General features: G+C 42.1%; 1 protein-coding gene across 1 annotated transcript in view; it reads right to left on the reverse strand.

The window, feature by feature from the left end:
- The window catches only part of LOC133657002 (cytosolic phospholipase A2 beta-like), a 121,272-nt gene that overhangs the window by 97,145 nt on the left and 4,407 nt on the right, over nt 1–19,720 (reverse strand). Inside the window, exons 3-12 of the mRNA XM_062057887.1 lie at nt 19,591–19,719; nt 17,589–17,623; nt 17,448–17,490; nt 17,255–17,327; nt 14,296–14,432; nt 14,056–14,187; nt 12,189–12,229; nt 12,043–12,085; nt 6,324–6,378; nt 2,496–2,620 (exon numbers count right to left, since the gene is read on the reverse strand). Of these exons, the coding sequence (XP_061913871.1) occupies nt 2,496–2,620; nt 6,324–6,378; nt 12,043–12,085; nt 12,189–12,229; nt 14,056–14,187; nt 14,296–14,432; nt 17,255–17,327; nt 17,448–17,490; nt 17,589–17,623; nt 19,591–19,719 (813 nt within the window). The remainder of the gene's footprint in view (nt 1–2,495; nt 2,621–6,323; nt 6,379–12,042; nt 12,086–12,188; nt 12,230–14,055; nt 14,188–14,295; nt 14,433–17,254; nt 17,328–17,447; nt 17,491–17,588; nt 17,624–19,590; nt 19,720) is intronic.

The raw sequence follows: 19,720 nt of genomic DNA on the forward strand, positions 1-19,720 counted from the left end.
TTTTGACTGGTGAGGTGAAGTATGGCTGAGATGAAGATAGCAAACAGGGTTGGTGCGATGATGCAGCCCTGCTTGACACCAGTGTCAATTTTGAAGGGAGCCGTTTCAGAGCCGCCATTTCCAACTACCACTGCGGTCATGTCGTCGTCCAACAGATGCAAGATCTTCAAATACTTGTCTGGGCATCCGATCTTGGAGAGGGCACCCCAGAGGGCGGTTCTGTTCACAGAATCAAAGGCCTTTGTAAGGTCAATGAATGCCATATATAGTGGCAGGTGTTGTTCTCGACATTTCTCTTGCAGTTGACGAACTGCAAAAATCATGTCCGATGTTCCCCTAGCTGGACGAAAGCCACACTGGGACTCTGGGAGGATCTCTTCTGACAGCGGTAATAACCGGTTTGCCAAAATACGGGCCAGTATTTTTCCTGTTGTGGACAGCAGAGAGATGCCTCTGTAGTTGCCACAGTCCGCCTTATCTCCCTTCTTGAAGATGGTGACAATGAGGGCGTCCCTGAGTTCGGCTGGGATTTCCTCCTTATCCCAGATTTTACCAATGAGGCTATGGATGTGGCAAAGGAGTTTTGGTCCGCCTTGCTTTAATATTTCTGCTGGTATCCCATCTGGTCCGGAAGCCTTGTTGTTACCCAGTTTTCTGATGGTAGCCTGGACCTCATTTTCGGTGGGAGGATCACCCAAATGCTCCATGATGGGTCGCTGAGGAATCTGGTTGATGGTTTCCATCTCCACTGTGGAGTTCCGATTCAGGAGCTCTTGGAAGTGTTCACGCCATCTGGAACTGATACCTACATCGTCCTTGAGCAGGGTTTGTCCATCTTTAGAGCGGAGGGGGTTTAGGCCTCGATAGCTGGGCCCATAAACAGCCTTGGTAGCATTGAAGAAACCCCTGGTATCCCCAGAGTCAGCAAGCTTCTGGATTTCCAGAGCCTTCTCCATCCACCATTTGTTTTTCAGCTCTCTCACTCTGCTCTGGACAAGTGCCTTTGCCTTGGCGTGGGCCTGCCTTTTGTCCCTGCAGTTGATGTCGCTCTGCCAAGAACAAAAAGCTTTCCTTTTGGCATCAATCAGCTGTTGTATTTCGATGTCGTTTTCATCGAACCAGTCCTGGTGTTTCCTAGTCCTGTAGCCAATGGTATCCTTGCTGGTTTCAAGTAGCGTGGTCTTAAGAGCCTTCCAGTGTTCCTCCACATCCTCAGGATATTCTTCCGGGAGTCTCACAGACAGGGTGTTTTGTAGATGTTGCACCCTATCTGTGTCTCCAAGGCTATCAATGTTAAATTTAGGGCGGAACAGTCTCCTTTGTGTCCTCCTCTTCTGCCGCAGCTCGATGTTCATTTTGGAGCGGATGAGGCGGTGGTCTGTCCAGCAGTCGTCTGCACAAATCATGGCCCTGGTGATGTTAACATCCTTACGATCTCTGGCCCTGACAATGACATAGTCTATGAGATGCCAGCGCTTTGATCTGTATATATATATATACACACACACACACACGCACACAGCCCCCGAGTCAAAAAGTTTGGGGACCCCTAATAAACAGACTACACAAAATGACAACATTTTCCTCAGAATTGGTGTTTCTCCTAATCAGTCTGTACAAACAGCCCACAAGTCTCTCTTTCTCTCTATCTGCTGCTCACTCAGGCACACTTAGCCCCTACCCTTCCCTGTTTTGCCTGAAAAAAGTGGAGAATCAGCACTGAGAGCAGCCTGTGAAGATATTCATATTTTTGTTGCATTTATTGCTCCACTATTTACTGATTTTTAGACGAGTGACTATTTCACTAAAGTGAAGTGAATTATATTTATATAGCACTTTTCTCTAGTGACTCAAAGCGCTTTACATAGTGAAACCCAATATCTAAGTTACGTTTAAACCAATGTGGGTGGCACTGGGAGCAGGTGGGTAAAGTGTCTTGCCCAAGAACACAACGGCAGTGACTAGGATGGCAGAAGCTGGGATCGAAACCGGAACCCACAAGTTTCTGGCACGGCCACTCTACCAACCGAGCTTTACCGCCCAGTTGTGTGTAGTAGAAAGTAGCAACGTATCCATGGCAGCCGGTCATCCAGGATGTGGGTTCAGACAAGTGATGTCAACCCTTTGAGGCACGTGTGAGTAAAGTATTAGTATTGGTATTGGTATCTGTGACACTAGGCCAGCAGGCACAAGACATTGTATATGTAAAATGAGACAACGTTGATGTCCAACATTGGATCCACGTTGTTGGTTGGGAAATGACCAAATTTCAATGGTCAAATCAACGTCAGAACTCAACATTGATTAAACGTCATCAAGAAAGTGTTGTTTCAACATTATGTTTGAGTTGCTCAACAGCAGGACCTAATTCAACAAGTTCTCAACCTTGTGCCTGCTGGGAGTATTGCAATTACCTGGTACCAAAAATTCTCAGTATATACGATAGTGCAGTTACAATAGAGTACATATGTCCACACCCAAATAAAATAACTCACTGCCACTCCAAGTTCTGTGTCCAAGTCTCTGTTGATGTAGAAACGGAGCTTGGTCATTTCCTTTGCTAACAAGCTCTGATGTCCAGGATGTGCTCCCTTTAGCGTCAACGCTTTGCCCAGAAAATCTATCCAACACATGAAGAATTGTTATTTGGACTGATTTGAAGGAAGACAGGAGGTTTACTACATAACTTTAAAAGTACTTGCAGTATTATCATTCAGGGCGTGTACACTATGATTAGTATTTCAAATTAATTTCAAGACATTGTATTTCTTACACACTTTCAAGGTTTTTCAGGATGTCCCAAAAGAATAGACACAGTGGGCCCTATTCTCCCGTTTACGCTTAAGTGTTTTTTTACGCCCTTATTCGTATTCTCCCATCCAGACTGTGGACATGCCCACCCTTCATAAATCAGGCAAAAGTGAGTAAGTCTGAAATGAAGGTTGGCTCATTACGAATCAGGCGGACTTTGCCGTGAAGTTTCCGGTTGGATCGTGTAAAAATTGTAAGAGTGGAGTTTTACTAACACTTGTGAATGTCATTGGAATCCATGAAAAAGATCACACTTTAAATTTGAAAAAGCTGTATCCATCCAAGTGTCAGGCTTGTTTTCCTGCACCAAGCCTGACTTCTCTACATCTTGTGGTTCGTCACCAACACTTCGTGACACCAAGCAGTGCTTGTCATGTGAACGTGTATCGCCATGGTGAGGCAGTATGTGTTTATGCATGCTACAATAGCTCCTTGCTCTTGTTATTATAACCATGCTGATGTTGTTCGGGATGTTAAGAGTTGTGTTTAGAAGAAATAATTGTGAAGCTGTGATGCGTCAGAGAGGCTTGACAGCTGTGTTAGTGTTTGTGCTTGCACAGGGGAGCGTGACAGGGTTGAAGTTGAAGTACCAATGATTGTCACACACACACTAAGTGTGGCGAAATTATTCTTTGCATTTGACCCATCACCCTTGATCACCCCCTGGGTGGCCGCGCCCGGGAATAATTTTTGGTGATTTAACCCCCAATTCCAACCCTTAATGCTGAGTGCCAAGCAGGGAGGTAAAGGGTCCCATTTTTATAGTCTTTGGTATGACTCGGCCGGGGTTTGAACTCACAACCTACCAATCTCAGGGCGGTTGATGTTAACTGTCAAAAAAATCAATGGAATGAATTTATGGACGGCTACATCATACATGTATTTTCTATTAAAGATGACATATTTAGTAATGTGGCCAGAAATTGTACTGCAATCATGGTCAAAATTATGTAGTGCCCTCCCACTCTCCATGACTGAGGTTGCCAGATCCGCAGCCAAATTCGAATCCTACTGCAAGTAACTTCAAATGGCAATCGACGCGTCCCACGCTGTAGGTTTCTCTTGTTTATGCTTCTTGCAAGATGGTTTACTAAGTAATTATGGCACATTTTACTAATGTCGATTAGCCAAATGTATTTGTAAAGTTATGCAGCAATATTTTCGTCGGGAGTCGGGACAGATCGTTGGCATTACCCTGCTAAAATGTCTAGTTTGACCGCACAGATCACCATCGAAATAATTATATATAATATATTATATATTGCATAGGCCTACTTTAATGGCAAGCCAAGGCCACCAGTGTCACGGCGGGGGGGTCGCCACTTACTGCGGGGTTCATTCCCCCGGATGCAAACGGACCACTCCGGACAGGACGTTCAGGTAGGAACATGATTTATTCTTCGAAACTCAAAGAAGTACCAAAAACCGAAAACAAGCAGAAGGAACAATGTGTCGATCGCACTGGAAGCTAAGGCTACCACTTAGCATAGACTAGAAGACAAGGAATACTCACGTAGCAGGTTGCGTGTAGCAAACAATGAAGCCAGGCCGACTGACCGGCAAAGGCAGGCTTAAATAATGCCTCTGATTAGTGCTCGTGGAACAGGTGAGCGTCCCGAACACCAATCAGAGGCAGGTGAAAATAAGTAGCCAAGGTAACTAAACAAACTCAAGGGTGCACAACAACAGGAACTAAGGGAGTCAAAAACTAACAGAAAATAACAAAAACATGATCCGGGCCACGGATCATGACAACCAGTAAAATTACCGCCACATTTCGTTCAGAATAACTCCATATTGCGTCCAACCTGACGCCCTGCATTCTCTTCAATGTACGCACATCACCATCTGTCAGTGCAGAGTGCAATTTTATGAGCCAACCCACGTTATGCAAAAGCCACGTTATGCATAAATCATATAGCCTACTACCATGTCAATACACAAAGTAGAAAATCATTACATGTAATGCATTATATTGTGCCAAGCAAATACCACCCCATATGTGCCTGATGCACATACAGTACCAGAAACCACAATTAGCCGTGCTAATGTTAGAACCCCCTTTCCTCAGCGTATCAGCATATTTAGAAAGAAATAGGCACTGACACTACCCATATCCACATAGGTTTTATTTGTCTAAAATATATTTTGCCCTGTCAGTTGGATGATGACACATCGACATACAGGCTAACGGGCATATATTGTCCCCGTTAGCCTGTATGCCGATGTGTCATTGACACATACTAGCTTTGTTAGACAAGATCATGGACTGTATTGGACAATAGAGTTTACATACGAAATGTCCATCTCCATTTATTACAAGTAATAAGAAAACGTGAATGCCTGACTTACCTATCAAGGAGGAAATTAGCAAGTTTGGCATCAAATGATAAATCTTCTCCGCCTTCAATCGTCTCCATCTTTCAAAGGCATCCCCAATACAAATCCTTATTTTGTTCCTGGCTTTGTCATGAATAAGTTGAGAATCGTAACGACGCCTTTTAGATTTACTAAGGTCTGACATGTTTAGTAACTTTACCAGTGGCAGTAGCTTGACGCAGAGGGCGGTGCGTAACTGGCAACCTGGATGTGACACACTCACTGACTTTTTAATTGGTCAAATGGTGGAGGGCGGGGCATCGAAATGAAAACAATACCAAGATTTCGGGGCTGTAAATCTAATTTTGAAATGAGCATATCCCGGCTGAACTACTGTTATCAGTTTTAAAGGTATTTGAAAATAACATGATTCATCAATGCCTTTTGACATATAAGGGCCATTTAATGATGACTTGACATGAAATTATTACATATGGCACCTTTAAATAATCACATTGTTCAATAACAACGGTCTGGATGTAACTGTATGTACGAGTATCAAACATCGAGGTCAGGATGTTCAAACACGGCAGATACACGCGCGGTCCCCTTTCATTGTGGTCCCACTCAGACAACAATGTGTATTTTGATTTGTTGATAGTTAATACAGAGTGCCATTAGGTCCTCTTACCTTCATCTCAATGGATGTTTTCAGGCGTCTCAGTTGAAGTGATCGGAATAGATTAGTTTTTTTTCTGGATTTTTCATTTGTCATTTTATTACATGTGGTGTACACTGCATCCAAACTTCAAGTGCAATATAATGTTTTACATTTCAGGGCCAGTAGATTTATTCCAGCCTTAGAGGTGTGTACAGTAAGACCAAAAGTACTTAAATCAACAGGTGAATACGCAAGCATCCCACCAATCCCCAACCGGGCCAAGCATGGCAAATCCGGAACGGCGGCGCCACGTCTAAAGAATCAGGGAGAAGCAGAGCACCCATCCCCAGGGGGGCAGCCGCACAGCGGAAGTAAATCAAGCAGCGTTTGGGCCCCAAAAACCACTGTACACCGAGAGTTGGCCTATCCATATTTTACTTTGAACATTATATCGGCCCTGACAAACATGTTATGTAACCTTTAAAAAGTTTGACCAAAATTACGCATTGTACTTTCAGATGATATACAATACCATAATTGTTTAGGAGCTTGTCAACCTTGATGTCCAAAACAGAGAATGGGGCAGCCTAAAAAAAATACAGATTACATAATTTAATATATAAACATATAATTAGTACATATACTATAGATACATGTAATTGTCTATCCATCCATCCATCTTCAACCGCTTGTCCAGAATCGGGTCGCGGGGACAACAGCTCCAGCAGAGTCCCCCAGAGTTCCCTCTCCAGAGCAACATTAGCAACTTCCTCCTAGGGTGACCCGAAGCGTTTCCAGGCCAGAGAGGAGATGTAATCCCCCCATCTGGTCCTTGGCCTGCCCTGGAGTCTCCTCCCAGTGGGACGTGCAGTAGTATGTGGGCTTGTATAAAGCCTCAGGGAGTTGAACGCCCCTGCATTACATAGTTCCGGATCACCCTTGGGCAAGGTGTAGCACCGGAATGTACCCCCCCACCCCCAAAGGGTTACGATACCACCCCATGGAACGCACACGAAGGAGATCCGTTACCCGGCCCGGGAGAAACTCGGGGCCCGGAGGCAGGGTTCGCACAGCCCACAGAAGTTACATGGACACACCATTTTCTCCGCCACGTGGGCCCACGACCCGCGGTCGGAACCAGTGGGGTCGGGTGCGCTGCCACTTGGATGGCAGTGAAAATGGAGGCTCCAGACAGACCAAGTAATTGTATGTACATTTAATATACGTACATGTAATTATGTTCTGTCTACCCTGTAACTGTATGTCTGATCCTGGATGGGTTTGTACTGAAAATGTTGTACTTTTTAAGTGCAATGACAATAAAGTTGTATTCCATTATGGCGGTCCGCCCCCTATACAAGCAGTTATGTCCTGGGCATGACACTAAAGTGCATCCGGCAGTGGAGGCTCCTCTATGGGGTCTTGGGGCACTAGGAGGTTAAACCTTTTACTACTGTTACCCCAGGTGGCAAAGGCCTAGTACCTGACTGCCTCCTAGCCAAGGATACGATGAAGACCTCAACGGAAGAAGGCTGCAGCAGAAAAGGGTCACCAGTCGTCTTGGACTCCATGCCACTGGACCCTGACCCGATTCTGTCAAGGATCGTGTGGTGACTGTCTGTGCACCAGTCTCCCCACGTTAAACAAAGTTACGCACAGGCATCCTCCAAGATGGCTGCGCTTCAGAGCAGCGGCTTCGTGCGAGCACTCCTGGAAGTGTAGACCGATTTGGCAAAAATACCCCTCAATTCAGTCAATTTCATGGCTGGCTCACAGCGTGTTCACTCCGTGATCACTTACGACCGACTTACGATTCTGGATGTGGAGAGATCGGGCCATTCTGGGCTGATAGATGCGTGTACGATGGACCTACTCGCTAGCTTGGGAATTCTTCGCGAGCTACATCCAGCAGTGGCCTTTGAAGCAGCGGCGTCCACTACCAGCGGAGACCGTCAGCGAAAGAGACGTAAGCGATGCGCTCGGAAGCAGAAGCGTGGGTGTCGGGCGGGGCTAACAACAAAGCTAAATGCTTTGTTGTTAGCGGGGCTAACGAAAAAGCTAAATGCTAATCCACAAAGAAGCGCTAATAAGGAGTCTGTTAAGCTAGAACTAGCCAGCGCCAGGCTGGATAATCCCTGCACACATAGCAATTCTTCTAGAATAATATACAACTCACATAATGTTTTTTCTGCGTCAGAGGTGGACATGCATTTTACTGAGGTGGCAAACAATCTAAAAATTCCTGTCATATCAATTCCTAGATATGGTCGAAATTATTTAAAGTGCACTATGCATAATAAACGTAACATTATTAATATTGCTACTACGGATACTTTCAACAAAAACTCCTCAAAACAGCCCACTACCTATAATATGGGCTTTTTAAACATAAGGTCATTGTCTTCCAAAACGTTATTAGTTAATGAAGTCATCAGAGACAACAATCTTGATGTCGTTGGTCTAGCTGAGACCTGGCTCAAACCAGACGAATTTTTTGCGCTGTGTGAGGCGTCTCCTCCTGGCTATGCGGGAACGCATATTGCCCGCCCCATTAAAAGGGGTGGGGGTGTTGCACTAATATACAACAAAAACTTTAGCCTTACCTCGGACCTAAATAATAAATATAACTCGTTTGAGGTGCTTACTGTGAGGTTTGTCACACCGCTGCCTCTGCACCTGGCTGTCATCTACCGGCCCCCTGGGCCCTATTCGGACTTTATCAATGAATTTTCAGAGTTCGTTGCTGATCTAGTGACGCACGCCGACAATATAATCATAATGGGAGACTTTAACATCCATATGAATACCCCATCGGACCCTCCATGCGTGGCGCTCCAGACTATAATTGATAGCTGTGGTCTTACACAAATAATAAATGAACCCACGCATCGCAACGGTAATACGATAGATCTAGTGCTTGTCAGGGGTGTCACCACCTCTAAAGTTACGATACTCCCGTACACTAAAGTAATGTCCGATCATTACCTTATAAAATTCGAAGTTCTGACTCATTGTCAACAAACTAATAATAATAATAATAACTACTATAGCAGCCGCAACATTAATGCTGCCACAACGACGACTCTTACTGACCTACTGCCTTCGGTAATGGCACCATTCCCAAATTATGTGGGCTCTATTGATAACCTCACTAACAGCTTTAACGACGCCCTGCGCGACACCATTGATATTGTAGCACCGCTAAAGCTAAAAAGGGCCCCTAAAAGGCGTACCCCATGGTTTACAGAAGAAACTAAAGCCCAGAAATTATCATGTAGAAAGCTGGAACGCAAATGGCGTGCGACTAAACTTGAGGTTTTCCATCAAGCATGGAGTGATAGTTTAATAACTTATAAACGCATGCTTACCTCAGCTAAAGCTAAATATTACTCAAATCTCATCCACCTCAACAAAAATGATCCTAAATTTTTGTTTAGTACAGTAGCATCGCTAACCCAACAAGGGACTCCTCCCAGTAGCTCCACCCACTCAGCAGATGACTTTATGAATATTCTTTAATAAGAAAATTGAAGTCATTAGAAAAGAGATTAAAGACAATGCATCTCAGCTACAACTGGGTTCTATTAACACAAATACGACGGTATATACGACGGACGTTGCCCTCCAAAATAGTTTCTCTCTCTTTGATGAAATAACATTGGAGGAATTGTTAAAATGTGTAAATGGGACAAAACAAACAACATGTTTACTTGACCCAATTCCTGGGAAACTTATCAAGGAGCTTTTTGTTTTATTAGGTCCATCAGTGTTAAATATTATAAACCTATCACTTTCCTCTGGTACTGTTCCTCTAGCATTCAAAAAAGCGGTTATTCATCCTCTACTCAAAAGACCTAACCTCAATCCTGACCTCATGGTGAACTACCGGCCGGTGTCCCACCTACCGTTTATCTCGAAAATTCTCGAAAAAATTGTCGCACAGCAGCTAAATGAACACTTAGTGACTAACAATCTCTGTGAACCTTTTCAATCCGGTTTCAGGGCAAATCACTCTACGGAGACAGCCCTCGCAAAAATGACTAATGATCTATTGCTAACGATGGATTCTGATGCGTCATCTATGTTGCTGCTTCTTGATCTTAGCGCCGCTTTCGATACTGTTGATCATAATATTTTATTAGAGCGTATCAAAACGCGTATTGGGATGTCAGACTTAGCCTTGTCTTGGTTTAACTCTTATCTTACTGACAGGATGCAGTGCGTCTCCCATAACAATGTGACCTCGGACTATGTTAAGGTAACGTGCGGAGTTCCCCAGGGTTCAGTTCTTGGCCCTGCACTCTTTAGTATTTACATGCTGCCGCTAGGTGACATCATGCGCAAATACGGTGTTAGCTTTCACTGTTATGCTGATGACACCCAACTCTACATGCCCCTAAAACTGACCAACACGCCGGATTGTAGTCAGCTGGAGGCATGTCTTAATGAAATTAAACAATGGATGTCCGCTAACTTTTTGCAACTCAACGCTAAGAAAACGGAAATGCTGATTATCGGTCCTGCTCAACACCAACATCTATTTAATAATACCACCTTAACATTTGACAACCAAACAATTAAACGAGGCGACTCGGTAAAGAATCTGGGTATTATCTTCGACCCAACTCTCTCGTTTGAGTCACACATTAAGAGTGTTACTAAAACGGCCTTCTTTCATCTCCGTAATATCGCTAAAATTCGTTCCATTTTGTCCACAAGCGATGCTGAGATCATTATCCATGCGTTCGTTACGTCTCGTCTCGATTACTGTAACGTTTTATTTTCGGGCCTCCCTATGTCTAGCATTAAAAGATTACAGTTGGTACAAAATGCGGCTGCTAGACTTTTGACAAAAACAAGAAAGTTTGATCATATTACGCCTATACTGGCTCACTTGCACTGGCTTCCTGTGCACCTAAGATGCGACTTTAAGGTTTTACTACTTACGTATAAAATACTACACGGTCAAGCTCCTGCCTATCTTGACGATTGTATTGTACCATATGTCCCGGCAAGAAATCTGCGTTCAAAGAACTCCGGCTTATTAGTGATTCCCAGAGCCCAAAAAAAGTCTGCGGGCTATAGAGCGTTTTCTATTCGGGCTCCAATACTATGGAATGCCCTCCCGGTAAAAGTTAGAGATGCTACCTCAGTAGAAGCATTTAAGTCTCATCTTAAAACTCATTTGTATACTCTAGCCTTTAAATAGACTCCCTTTTTAGACCAGTTGATCTGCCGTTTCTTTTCTTTTCTTTTCTACTCTGCTCCGGGGTGGACCGCTAGCCTGTCCATCAGATGGGGACATCTCTACGCTGCTGACCCGTCTCCGCTCGGGATGGTTCCCGCTGGCCCCACCATGGACTGGACTTTCGCTGATGTGTTGGACTTTCACAATATTATGTCAGACCCACTCGACACCGAGGATGTCGTTGTGGCTTGTACAGCCCTTTGAGACACTTGTGATTTAGGGCTATATAAATAAACATTGATTGATTGATTGATTGATAAAGGGATACACAGTGTCAAAGCTCGGTCCGCATTCATTGGGCTTACCACTCATGGGACTCAACTCTCAATTTACCGGTCGTTCTGCGTTCATATTCTCACCTGTGGTCATGAGCATCGCGGGGTTCTCCCTTCAGAGATAGGGAGAGAAGCTCAGTCATTCAGGAGGAGCTCGAAGTAAAGTCACTGCTCATCTCCATTGAGAGGAGCCAGATAAGGTAACATTGACATCTAGTTAGGATGCCCCATAAACGCGGAGGAGCTGGGCAAAGTGGGCGGGGAGTGGCAAGTCTGGGCTTCTCTGCTTAGGCTGCTGCCCCCGCGACTCAACCCAGAATAAGCGGAGGAAGATGGATGGATGGACGGACGTGTAATTGTATGTACATTTAATAGACATATTATTGGTATATATAGCATGCGTTACAAAATTAGATACTATGCTACATCTGTAAAGTTTCAGACTGATAATGACATTATATAGAGCTGACCCTCGAACCCTGACCAATCGCAAGTATAGTAGGTGGGGAGGAGGCTGTCAAACTCAAGATTTTCGGCCCAGAGGAACTTGATACTTATGGACTATTTTATGAAATAAACCTTCTATAGTGCCCCCAATGGGATCCAATATCATTTTACATTCTTTTAAGCAATGTGCTGTAAGAGTTGTGTCCTGTGAGGCTGCACTAACAAGTACAGTGCGATGCACTCAGAGTATTTGATAACTTGCAGAAATTATTGTCGCTTACCAGAAGGACGCCATTGCTGACATAGTCACAAGGAGGATCCTCACTAGAAATAAAAGAAAAACATTCTGCGTTAATCTATTCCTCAAAATTGAGAGCAACTGTCAATATTTAAAATAAACTGCAATGAAATGAGTATGTTACTGTACCTGTGGATTTTTTCAAACTGCATTAAAATGCGGTCTTTCGTCTATAAAACAGAAACATATGGAAAATAGCATGCAGAAAGTATTTAATTTGTTTATGTATTTACATTCCATTGTTATTATTATCAGTCTGTTAAGAAGGGGTTACGAATACAACTTCCGATACGATACTAATATTGGAGACTAATATTGAAAATTATATTCTTTTATTTTTTTTGTGTGTGGATTGTTAGAAAATGCTTGCTCAAGTGAAATTAGCCAAAAAGAGAACAATGAAAAATATTGACTTGTTTATTATTAATTGTCTGGATTGGATTTATGCTGTGTTTAAATTGAAGTGGAGTGGTAATTTGTTTTTGGCATCATCTATTTGCCACAATAATTAATTCTTGTGTGCTTGTTGGAGGACATTTAAATGTTTACTGGCTGTCCATCTAAACACGCGGCAGGATTTATTGTCTTGGAGATTATATCACACATTTTATAAGCAAGCGCATACCATCCGATACTTGTTTTTTTGCTGATATCGGACAAATATCTGATACCTATATCTGATTGGGACACCCCTGTTTTAAATTACTGTATGTTTTTAGATTAGTGTTTTTATTCCCTGTTCTCTTCATGCACCAAAGCAAGATGGTCAATTCCTTGTTTGTCCGAAAAAATTTTGTCACTTTATTTTACCAGTGGGATACAAAAAATACAAGACAAATTACTGATTGATATTTTTTTGGGATTGAAATCTAAAACATTTTTATTGATTTTTTTGTTTAGATTTAAAATATTACTATACTATTGGTCATATGCTGTGTGCCTCTCTCGTACACTAGGAGGTGCGTATTTCATTTTACCGCAGTTTAAATTATTCCTTTTCCGGTTGACCTATGATGTCACACTAGCCATCTGCAGATCCTTAAAACTTGTTTGAAGTGATGTCGGCTGTAATATTGGTGCACATATAACAAATATTATGTCTCTAATGGCTATGCTGAAGTTAAATAGCAGACAGCATCAATAAATTATCTTGGATTGCACTACGAAAATGGCGATACTACCAAGAATGTATCGGGGCGAATGCAGGTCCGAAGCAAAGACAGACCTGCGGAAGAGTTTTTTTTAAAGGAATTTTCGGACAAGGAATCATGGAAGCAAAACTTTTGAATGCCTTGGAGTTCATTCATAAGGCTCTTTGGATTGATGGAAGAAGTCCGAAGGAAAAGACCGTTTGTGCCCCGACTCATACTGTTCCAGATGAGGTTTGCAACGTTCTGGACTATCTTGCCAGTTGTGCAGAATACAGAGTTATTGTTAATCAGTTGGGAGTGTACAAAAGCAGGGTGAAGATGTTTTTATACGCTTTATTATTTTCCTTTAATATACCTGCTTCATTAACTTTCATCTCACTCGTATTTTATTCGGGAGTCCGAATTTAGCCAGCATTTTACATTTCCTTAGCTACCTTCTTGGATAAATCCCAGTTTATTTTCTTCTACCATCAATGTACTTCAAAATGTTCTGTTCTTTTAATTTGTGAAGCAAATAAACAGTCTCTCCTCTTCATTACAATTGTTGTTATGTTTTTATTGAATTGTATCTGCTTCCCGGTTGTATCCCGCGCATTGGGACTGACGCATGCGCGATACGAAGGGTCATCTGCGGCCACACACACCCTCTCAAGAGATCTGTTTCCAATCGCATAATCCAGGTGTGTTAGTCCGATTTTTCAAAAACCGAAGACGACCAGATTAAGGTGTTTCCATTGGTTGTAGGAGACTTATTTAGAGCCAAACTATTTGAGAATTTGGACTAACTTTGTGCATGGACACGTACTGACTAATGCTCACCAACTTTTCACTCATCCTGTTCCTACCTCAGGATTCAAAGTGAAACTCATGGCTTCCTTCTTCCCTGCTTGGAGATTGCTGAGGTCAAAGAGAACAGTCGAAATCAGGTCATTGGATAAAAATGAGTCCTGGTCGTGCAGCTTGATCTCCAAAATACTCTGGAAAAACAGAAGACTTGCTGATTTTGTACAGTTTGTAGTTTTACAACAAATACATATCGATGTAACAACAGAAAAAGAACAGGAACATTTCATTAAGTGTCTTACTTTCAGATGGGAGGGGACCCTGAAGCTGAACGTTTCATTCCACTTTGGGTTCAAATTGTTGTTAATGGTTGTCGTCTTGTATTCGCTCGCTGCCGCCGTAGGAAGAGAAAGAGAGACGTAGCAGTCTGAGTCAGACACTAGAAGACAGCAAGGAAAAATAATAACGATTTTAATAACTAATAATTTTAATAACCAATAAGAATCCATGGTCACACAAAGGGTTGCAAACTCCTCGAAAAATAAATTAGGGACATCTCATGTTAACCCAAATTGTTTTCAACCTTTCTTTCGCCTTTTGTTATTTGTGTGAGCCAATTGGTATACAGTGGGATAAAATACAATAGTAGAGCTGCACCAAACGATTATTTCTTGAATCAATGAATCTATTGATTTTTTTTTCTTTTTTGACTCATCGATGACATTTTGTGTATTTAACTGTTTTTAGTGTAGTGGTACCGGGTTCTGACGTTGATTTGACCAATGAAATTTGGTCAGTTCCCAACCGACAACGTGGATCCAACGTTGGACATCACTGTTGTCTCAATTTACAAATACAACTATTTTGCAACGTTGTTTCAAAGTCAGTTTTAAAGGACATGTATGTATAATCAACGTTGTATCAATGCCTTGTGCCTGCTGGGTAGTTACAGGGGCAGTATCGGTCTTACTAAAACTGATACTGATACTTTTTAATTTTAAATATTTAGGATCAATGAACGATTTGGGTCCGCAAATGTTTAATCACAGAAAAACAGGAAAGCAGTGTAACTATATCAACTAAATATTTTAACAATTGCTCCTGCTAACTTCTTGTAGCCTATAGTTTAGCCATGTTTAAATGACTTGACTAAAATACAAGAAAAGACCAACCTTGTGTGTTTATTGGAGGACATTAAGATGTTAACTGGCTTTCCAGCTTTGCACAATCAGTGTGTGAATGTGTGTGTGTGAATGGGTGAATGTGGAAAATAGTGTCAAAGCCCTTTGAGTTCCTTAAAAAGGTAGAAAAGCGCTATACAAGTACGACCCATTTACCATTTACAAGTAAACACGCTGCAGCACTGCTTGTATCGGAAATTACATCACACATTTCACATGCGAGTATGTCAATTAATAATAACACTTGTTTGTTTTTTTATGATATCGGACCGATATCTGATATCAGTATCGGATCGGGACACCCCAAGATAACACACTCAATAAATGTTAATATTTCAATGATTTTACATCGATCAGTTCAAAGTACATGTGTACTACACTAGAAAGTGTAAAGAAACATGTCACATCATTTAGTAATATTTTGGTGAAAAAACACTTGGTCTGCACTATTTTACCCATAATTTTGCTTTAAATGTGTCATGTCTGTGTTGATCATGTTTTTGTTTGGCCATGTGCTATTTGTTTTTTGGACACTTTCTTAGTTCCTGGTTGTTCAATCCCTTGTTTTGTTTCCATAGCAACCCATTAGTTTTCACCTGTCATGTCACGCACCTGTTTCACGTTTTGAGTCACGCACCTGTTGTCAATCATGTCTGTATTATTTAAGTCCATTGTTTTCTGTTAGTCTGCCTGGCGACATCACACTCCTGACACTCTGTTTCATGTCCATTGTTCATGCTGCTCCTTTCGTCCGCAAGTAAGTTATTGTTTATTAAGGCCATAGTTAGCAAGTTTTGTTTTCTGTCCATAGTTTACGCTAGTGATGGGTTGATGAGGCCTCATGAAGCGTTTCGACACATTGCAAAACTGTATTGATACTGTGTCGATACTGTGTCACTAAATACTGACATCTGCTGGACATTAAAAATCCCTACAGGCAACCTATGGACCGACTCAACTGACACTGATTTTATGACCTAGTATATACAATAATACAAACCAAGTCATTGTATTTCATTTAGGATTATTTCATATCTTCATTTAAATAAAAATATATTTTTATCTTTTTTAGATACAGTCAAATAATGTGAACATGTATCGTTACTAGGATGGTAGAAGGTGGGGATTGAACCCCAGTAACCAGCAACCCTCCGATTGCTGGCACGGCCACTCTACCAACTTCGCCACGCCGTCATTCCTGTACCTTCTCTAGTAACAGTAGTGATGAGTCCTGCAACACAGATGCATCGGCGCATGCGTCGAGCTCATAGAGCGAAACCCTGTGTCGGTGCGCGTACCGCTTTTAGAAAGTCACGTGACCGATCATGAGCTGCTTTGGTCACGTGACCGATACGCGAACTGTATCGCACTGACGCCTCCTCTGTGCCCTGTGAGCAACGTTCCCTCTAAGGTGCGCGCCTGCGCAATTGCGCAGTGCTCAAGCGTCCTCCGCGCACACCGTGCGCCGCACAGCCAATATATGCCGCGCACCAAATCAAACCCATCTGAATTCTAAACAAAATAAACACATTTATTCTGTGTAATTTTGAAATGCAACTTTGAGTGACAGTGACAACAAGCGGCCCTAACGGTGTTCGTCAACAACACGCATTGCGCCGCTTCCTAATAAACACAGTTTGGCGCGCAGTGCACTGTGCGATACAGTTCATGAGCGGTCACGTGACCAGAACAGTTCATGAGCGGTCACGTGACCAAAACAGCTCGTGTTCGGTCACGTGACTTTCTAAAAGCGATACGCGCACCGACACAGGGTATCGCTCTATGAGCTCGACGCATGCGCCGATGCATCGATGTTGCCGGACCCATCACTAGTTTACGCCAAAGTGGTAGTTTTGTTTTTCATAGCCAAGTTTTCTACCTCCGCTGTGAGCGCCTTTTGTTTATTGTTCCTTTTAAGTGTTAAAATTAAATATGTCTTCAACTTCACGCCATGTCCGCTCCAACTTTTATTGCATCTCGGAAAAACAAACCCGCCATAGTCCACATCGTGAAAAAATGACGCTGGATTCTTATTTGTCAAAATATAAACTGTAAGGGATAAAAGTTTTGCTCTACTTGCAGTAATCATTGGAAGTGTGTATCTTGGCTGCTACCACGGTAACATTTAATTTCCAGTAAGAAATCACTTCCTTCTGTTGAATGAAGAAAAAAAAAACATAAATTATACCTGAACAAATATCACATTTTCTCCACCATGGACTGATCTTCAAGCAATTGTCATGAAGCAAAATAGTCATTAATACGTAGCTTACCACTGGATTTGCCGCTTGGAGGGGACTGGCAGCTTCTCTGATACTAAAGAAAATAGAATGGGACACAAATTTGTAAAGGCCATGTATCTTTAAATAAAATTGTAGATTCAATATATAAAAAAAGACAAACAGAAAGGTTACCTTTGCTGAAGCTCAAAGGCAATCCAAAGTTTACCCTTAATCATGATGAAAAAAAAATGTCAATGTCATATGTCATAGTGATTATCTACTGTTTCTTATCTATGTAGCAATATATTTATATCAACACCGTAAAGTATCAAATTAGTACCAGCCAAATAAGTCCATGGTTTAATATTGCGACGTGGCCCCAAGATGCAGAGCACAGCAGACAGTTTGCAGGTAAAAGTATATTTAATGACACCAACTAGTGCAACGTTGAAGTACGCAAAAAGCAGAGAAATGCTAATAAAGCAAAATAATCCATTCTTGAAAGCAAACCGACCATTAGAAAGAACCAGCAGCCAGAGGAAGGTGAAGCTGGAAATTAAAACCTCTTGAATTGTGATCAGAGACAAGTGAGTTTGCTGATTGCCAATCAAGAGCAAGCGAGGGAAACAGCGCATGAGGTGACTGCAGGACAACACACAAAACAGGAAGTAGTAACTAGAAATAAGAGCGCTGTACAGGAACAACAAAGAACACAAACACATGCACAACTTGTCAGGAGCAATCCTGACAGTACTACTTTGTGTGTTCAGTGTTCACTGTTTGTATGTGCAGTTACATTTTTTTTTTGCTACCGCCGAGCATAGCAAATACATTTTTGTTTCATCTGACATCACATGGACAAAAATAAGACCTTCTGGAGGAAAGTTCTGTGGTCAGATGAAACAAAAATTTTGATGTTTCGCCACAATACCCAGCAACATGTTTAGAGGAGAAAAGGTGAGGCCTTTAATCCCAGGAACACCAATTCCTACCGTCAAGCATGGTGGTGGTTGTATTATGCTCTTGGCCCGTTTTGCTACCAGTGGAACTGGTGCTTTAAATGGGACAATGAAAAAGGAGGATTACCTCCAAATTCTTCAGGACAACCTAAAATCATCAAACCGGAGGTTGGGTCTTGGGCGCTGTTGGGTGTTCCAACAGGACAATGACCCCAAACACATGTCAAGAGTGGTAAAGGAATGGCTAAATCAGGCTAGAATTAAGGTTTTAGAATGGCCTTCCAAAAGTCCTGACTTAAACGTGTGGACAATGCTGAAGAAACAAGTCCATGTCAGAAAACCAACAAATTTAGCTGAACTGCACCAATTTTGTCAAGAGCAGTGGGCAAAAAAATGTATATATATATATATATATATATATATATATATATATATATATATATATATATATATATATATATATATATATATATATATATATACATACATAGAAATGTTATATACCTGCGACGATTACTTCCGGTTCAGGGAGTGGCAATGTTTGGAACACAAAAAAAGGGTGGTAACAAAGAAAAAAATCTAACTGCACATACATTCTGGTCACAAAAGGTGACCAGAATGCCATTTGTGCCATTTGTCTACAACTGAATGGAATGCTAATGTGGGGGATTCCGACTATCTTGGACTGGTAACGTGGAGATTCCAACTATTTTGGACTGGTAGTAGTCGATCCACAGCGATCGTTCTGCCACACAATACCTCAATGCTAACGAGGGGAAATTACACTTCAACGACTGTCGATGGCTTTGACAGTAAGATTGCTCGTTTGCATCAAAACAGTTGTTTTTCTCACTACGATAGGGCGAAACCATCTTTGCCGAGGCACACCGTCCTGGTTATTGGAATATGAATATTTGGAGTTTTGGCACCAGCCGCTCGACTAGATCTGACCAATCTAAGTCTAAGAATAGATCTGACCAATCTACATCTACGAGCATGAACTGATGAAGCATACTCGAATGAGAGGCGAAACGTCTTCTAAGACAAACTAAACAGTCCAGTTGCGATCGATAGAATGCCCTGAGATCCCAATGACCTGGATGAATGAGAACATTCTGTGTAAAATACATTGGAAAACAGGCACCATCTGGGCATCTGTGTAAATGTTGCAAACAGTGCTACAATGTTATTTTTCTCTTTCTAGCAACATGAACAGAACTTTGCTGATAGGTTACCTGGGGATGGATGGGAAATTCCTTGATGTCCTTCTTCCCCACTGCCAAAGTGCTGATATCAAACTTAATGGTTTGAATCACTTCATCAAATCTGATGTCCTCATCACAAAGCCTTATCTGCAGAGTACAC

Source organism: Entelurus aequoreus, linkage group LG09 (assembly GCF_033978785.1).
Source record: "Entelurus aequoreus isolate RoL-2023_Sb linkage group LG09, RoL_Eaeq_v1.1, whole genome shotgun sequence".
In the NCBI taxonomy this organism is placed as follows: domain Eukaryota; kingdom Metazoa; phylum Chordata; class Actinopteri; order Syngnathiformes; family Syngnathidae; genus Entelurus; species Entelurus aequoreus.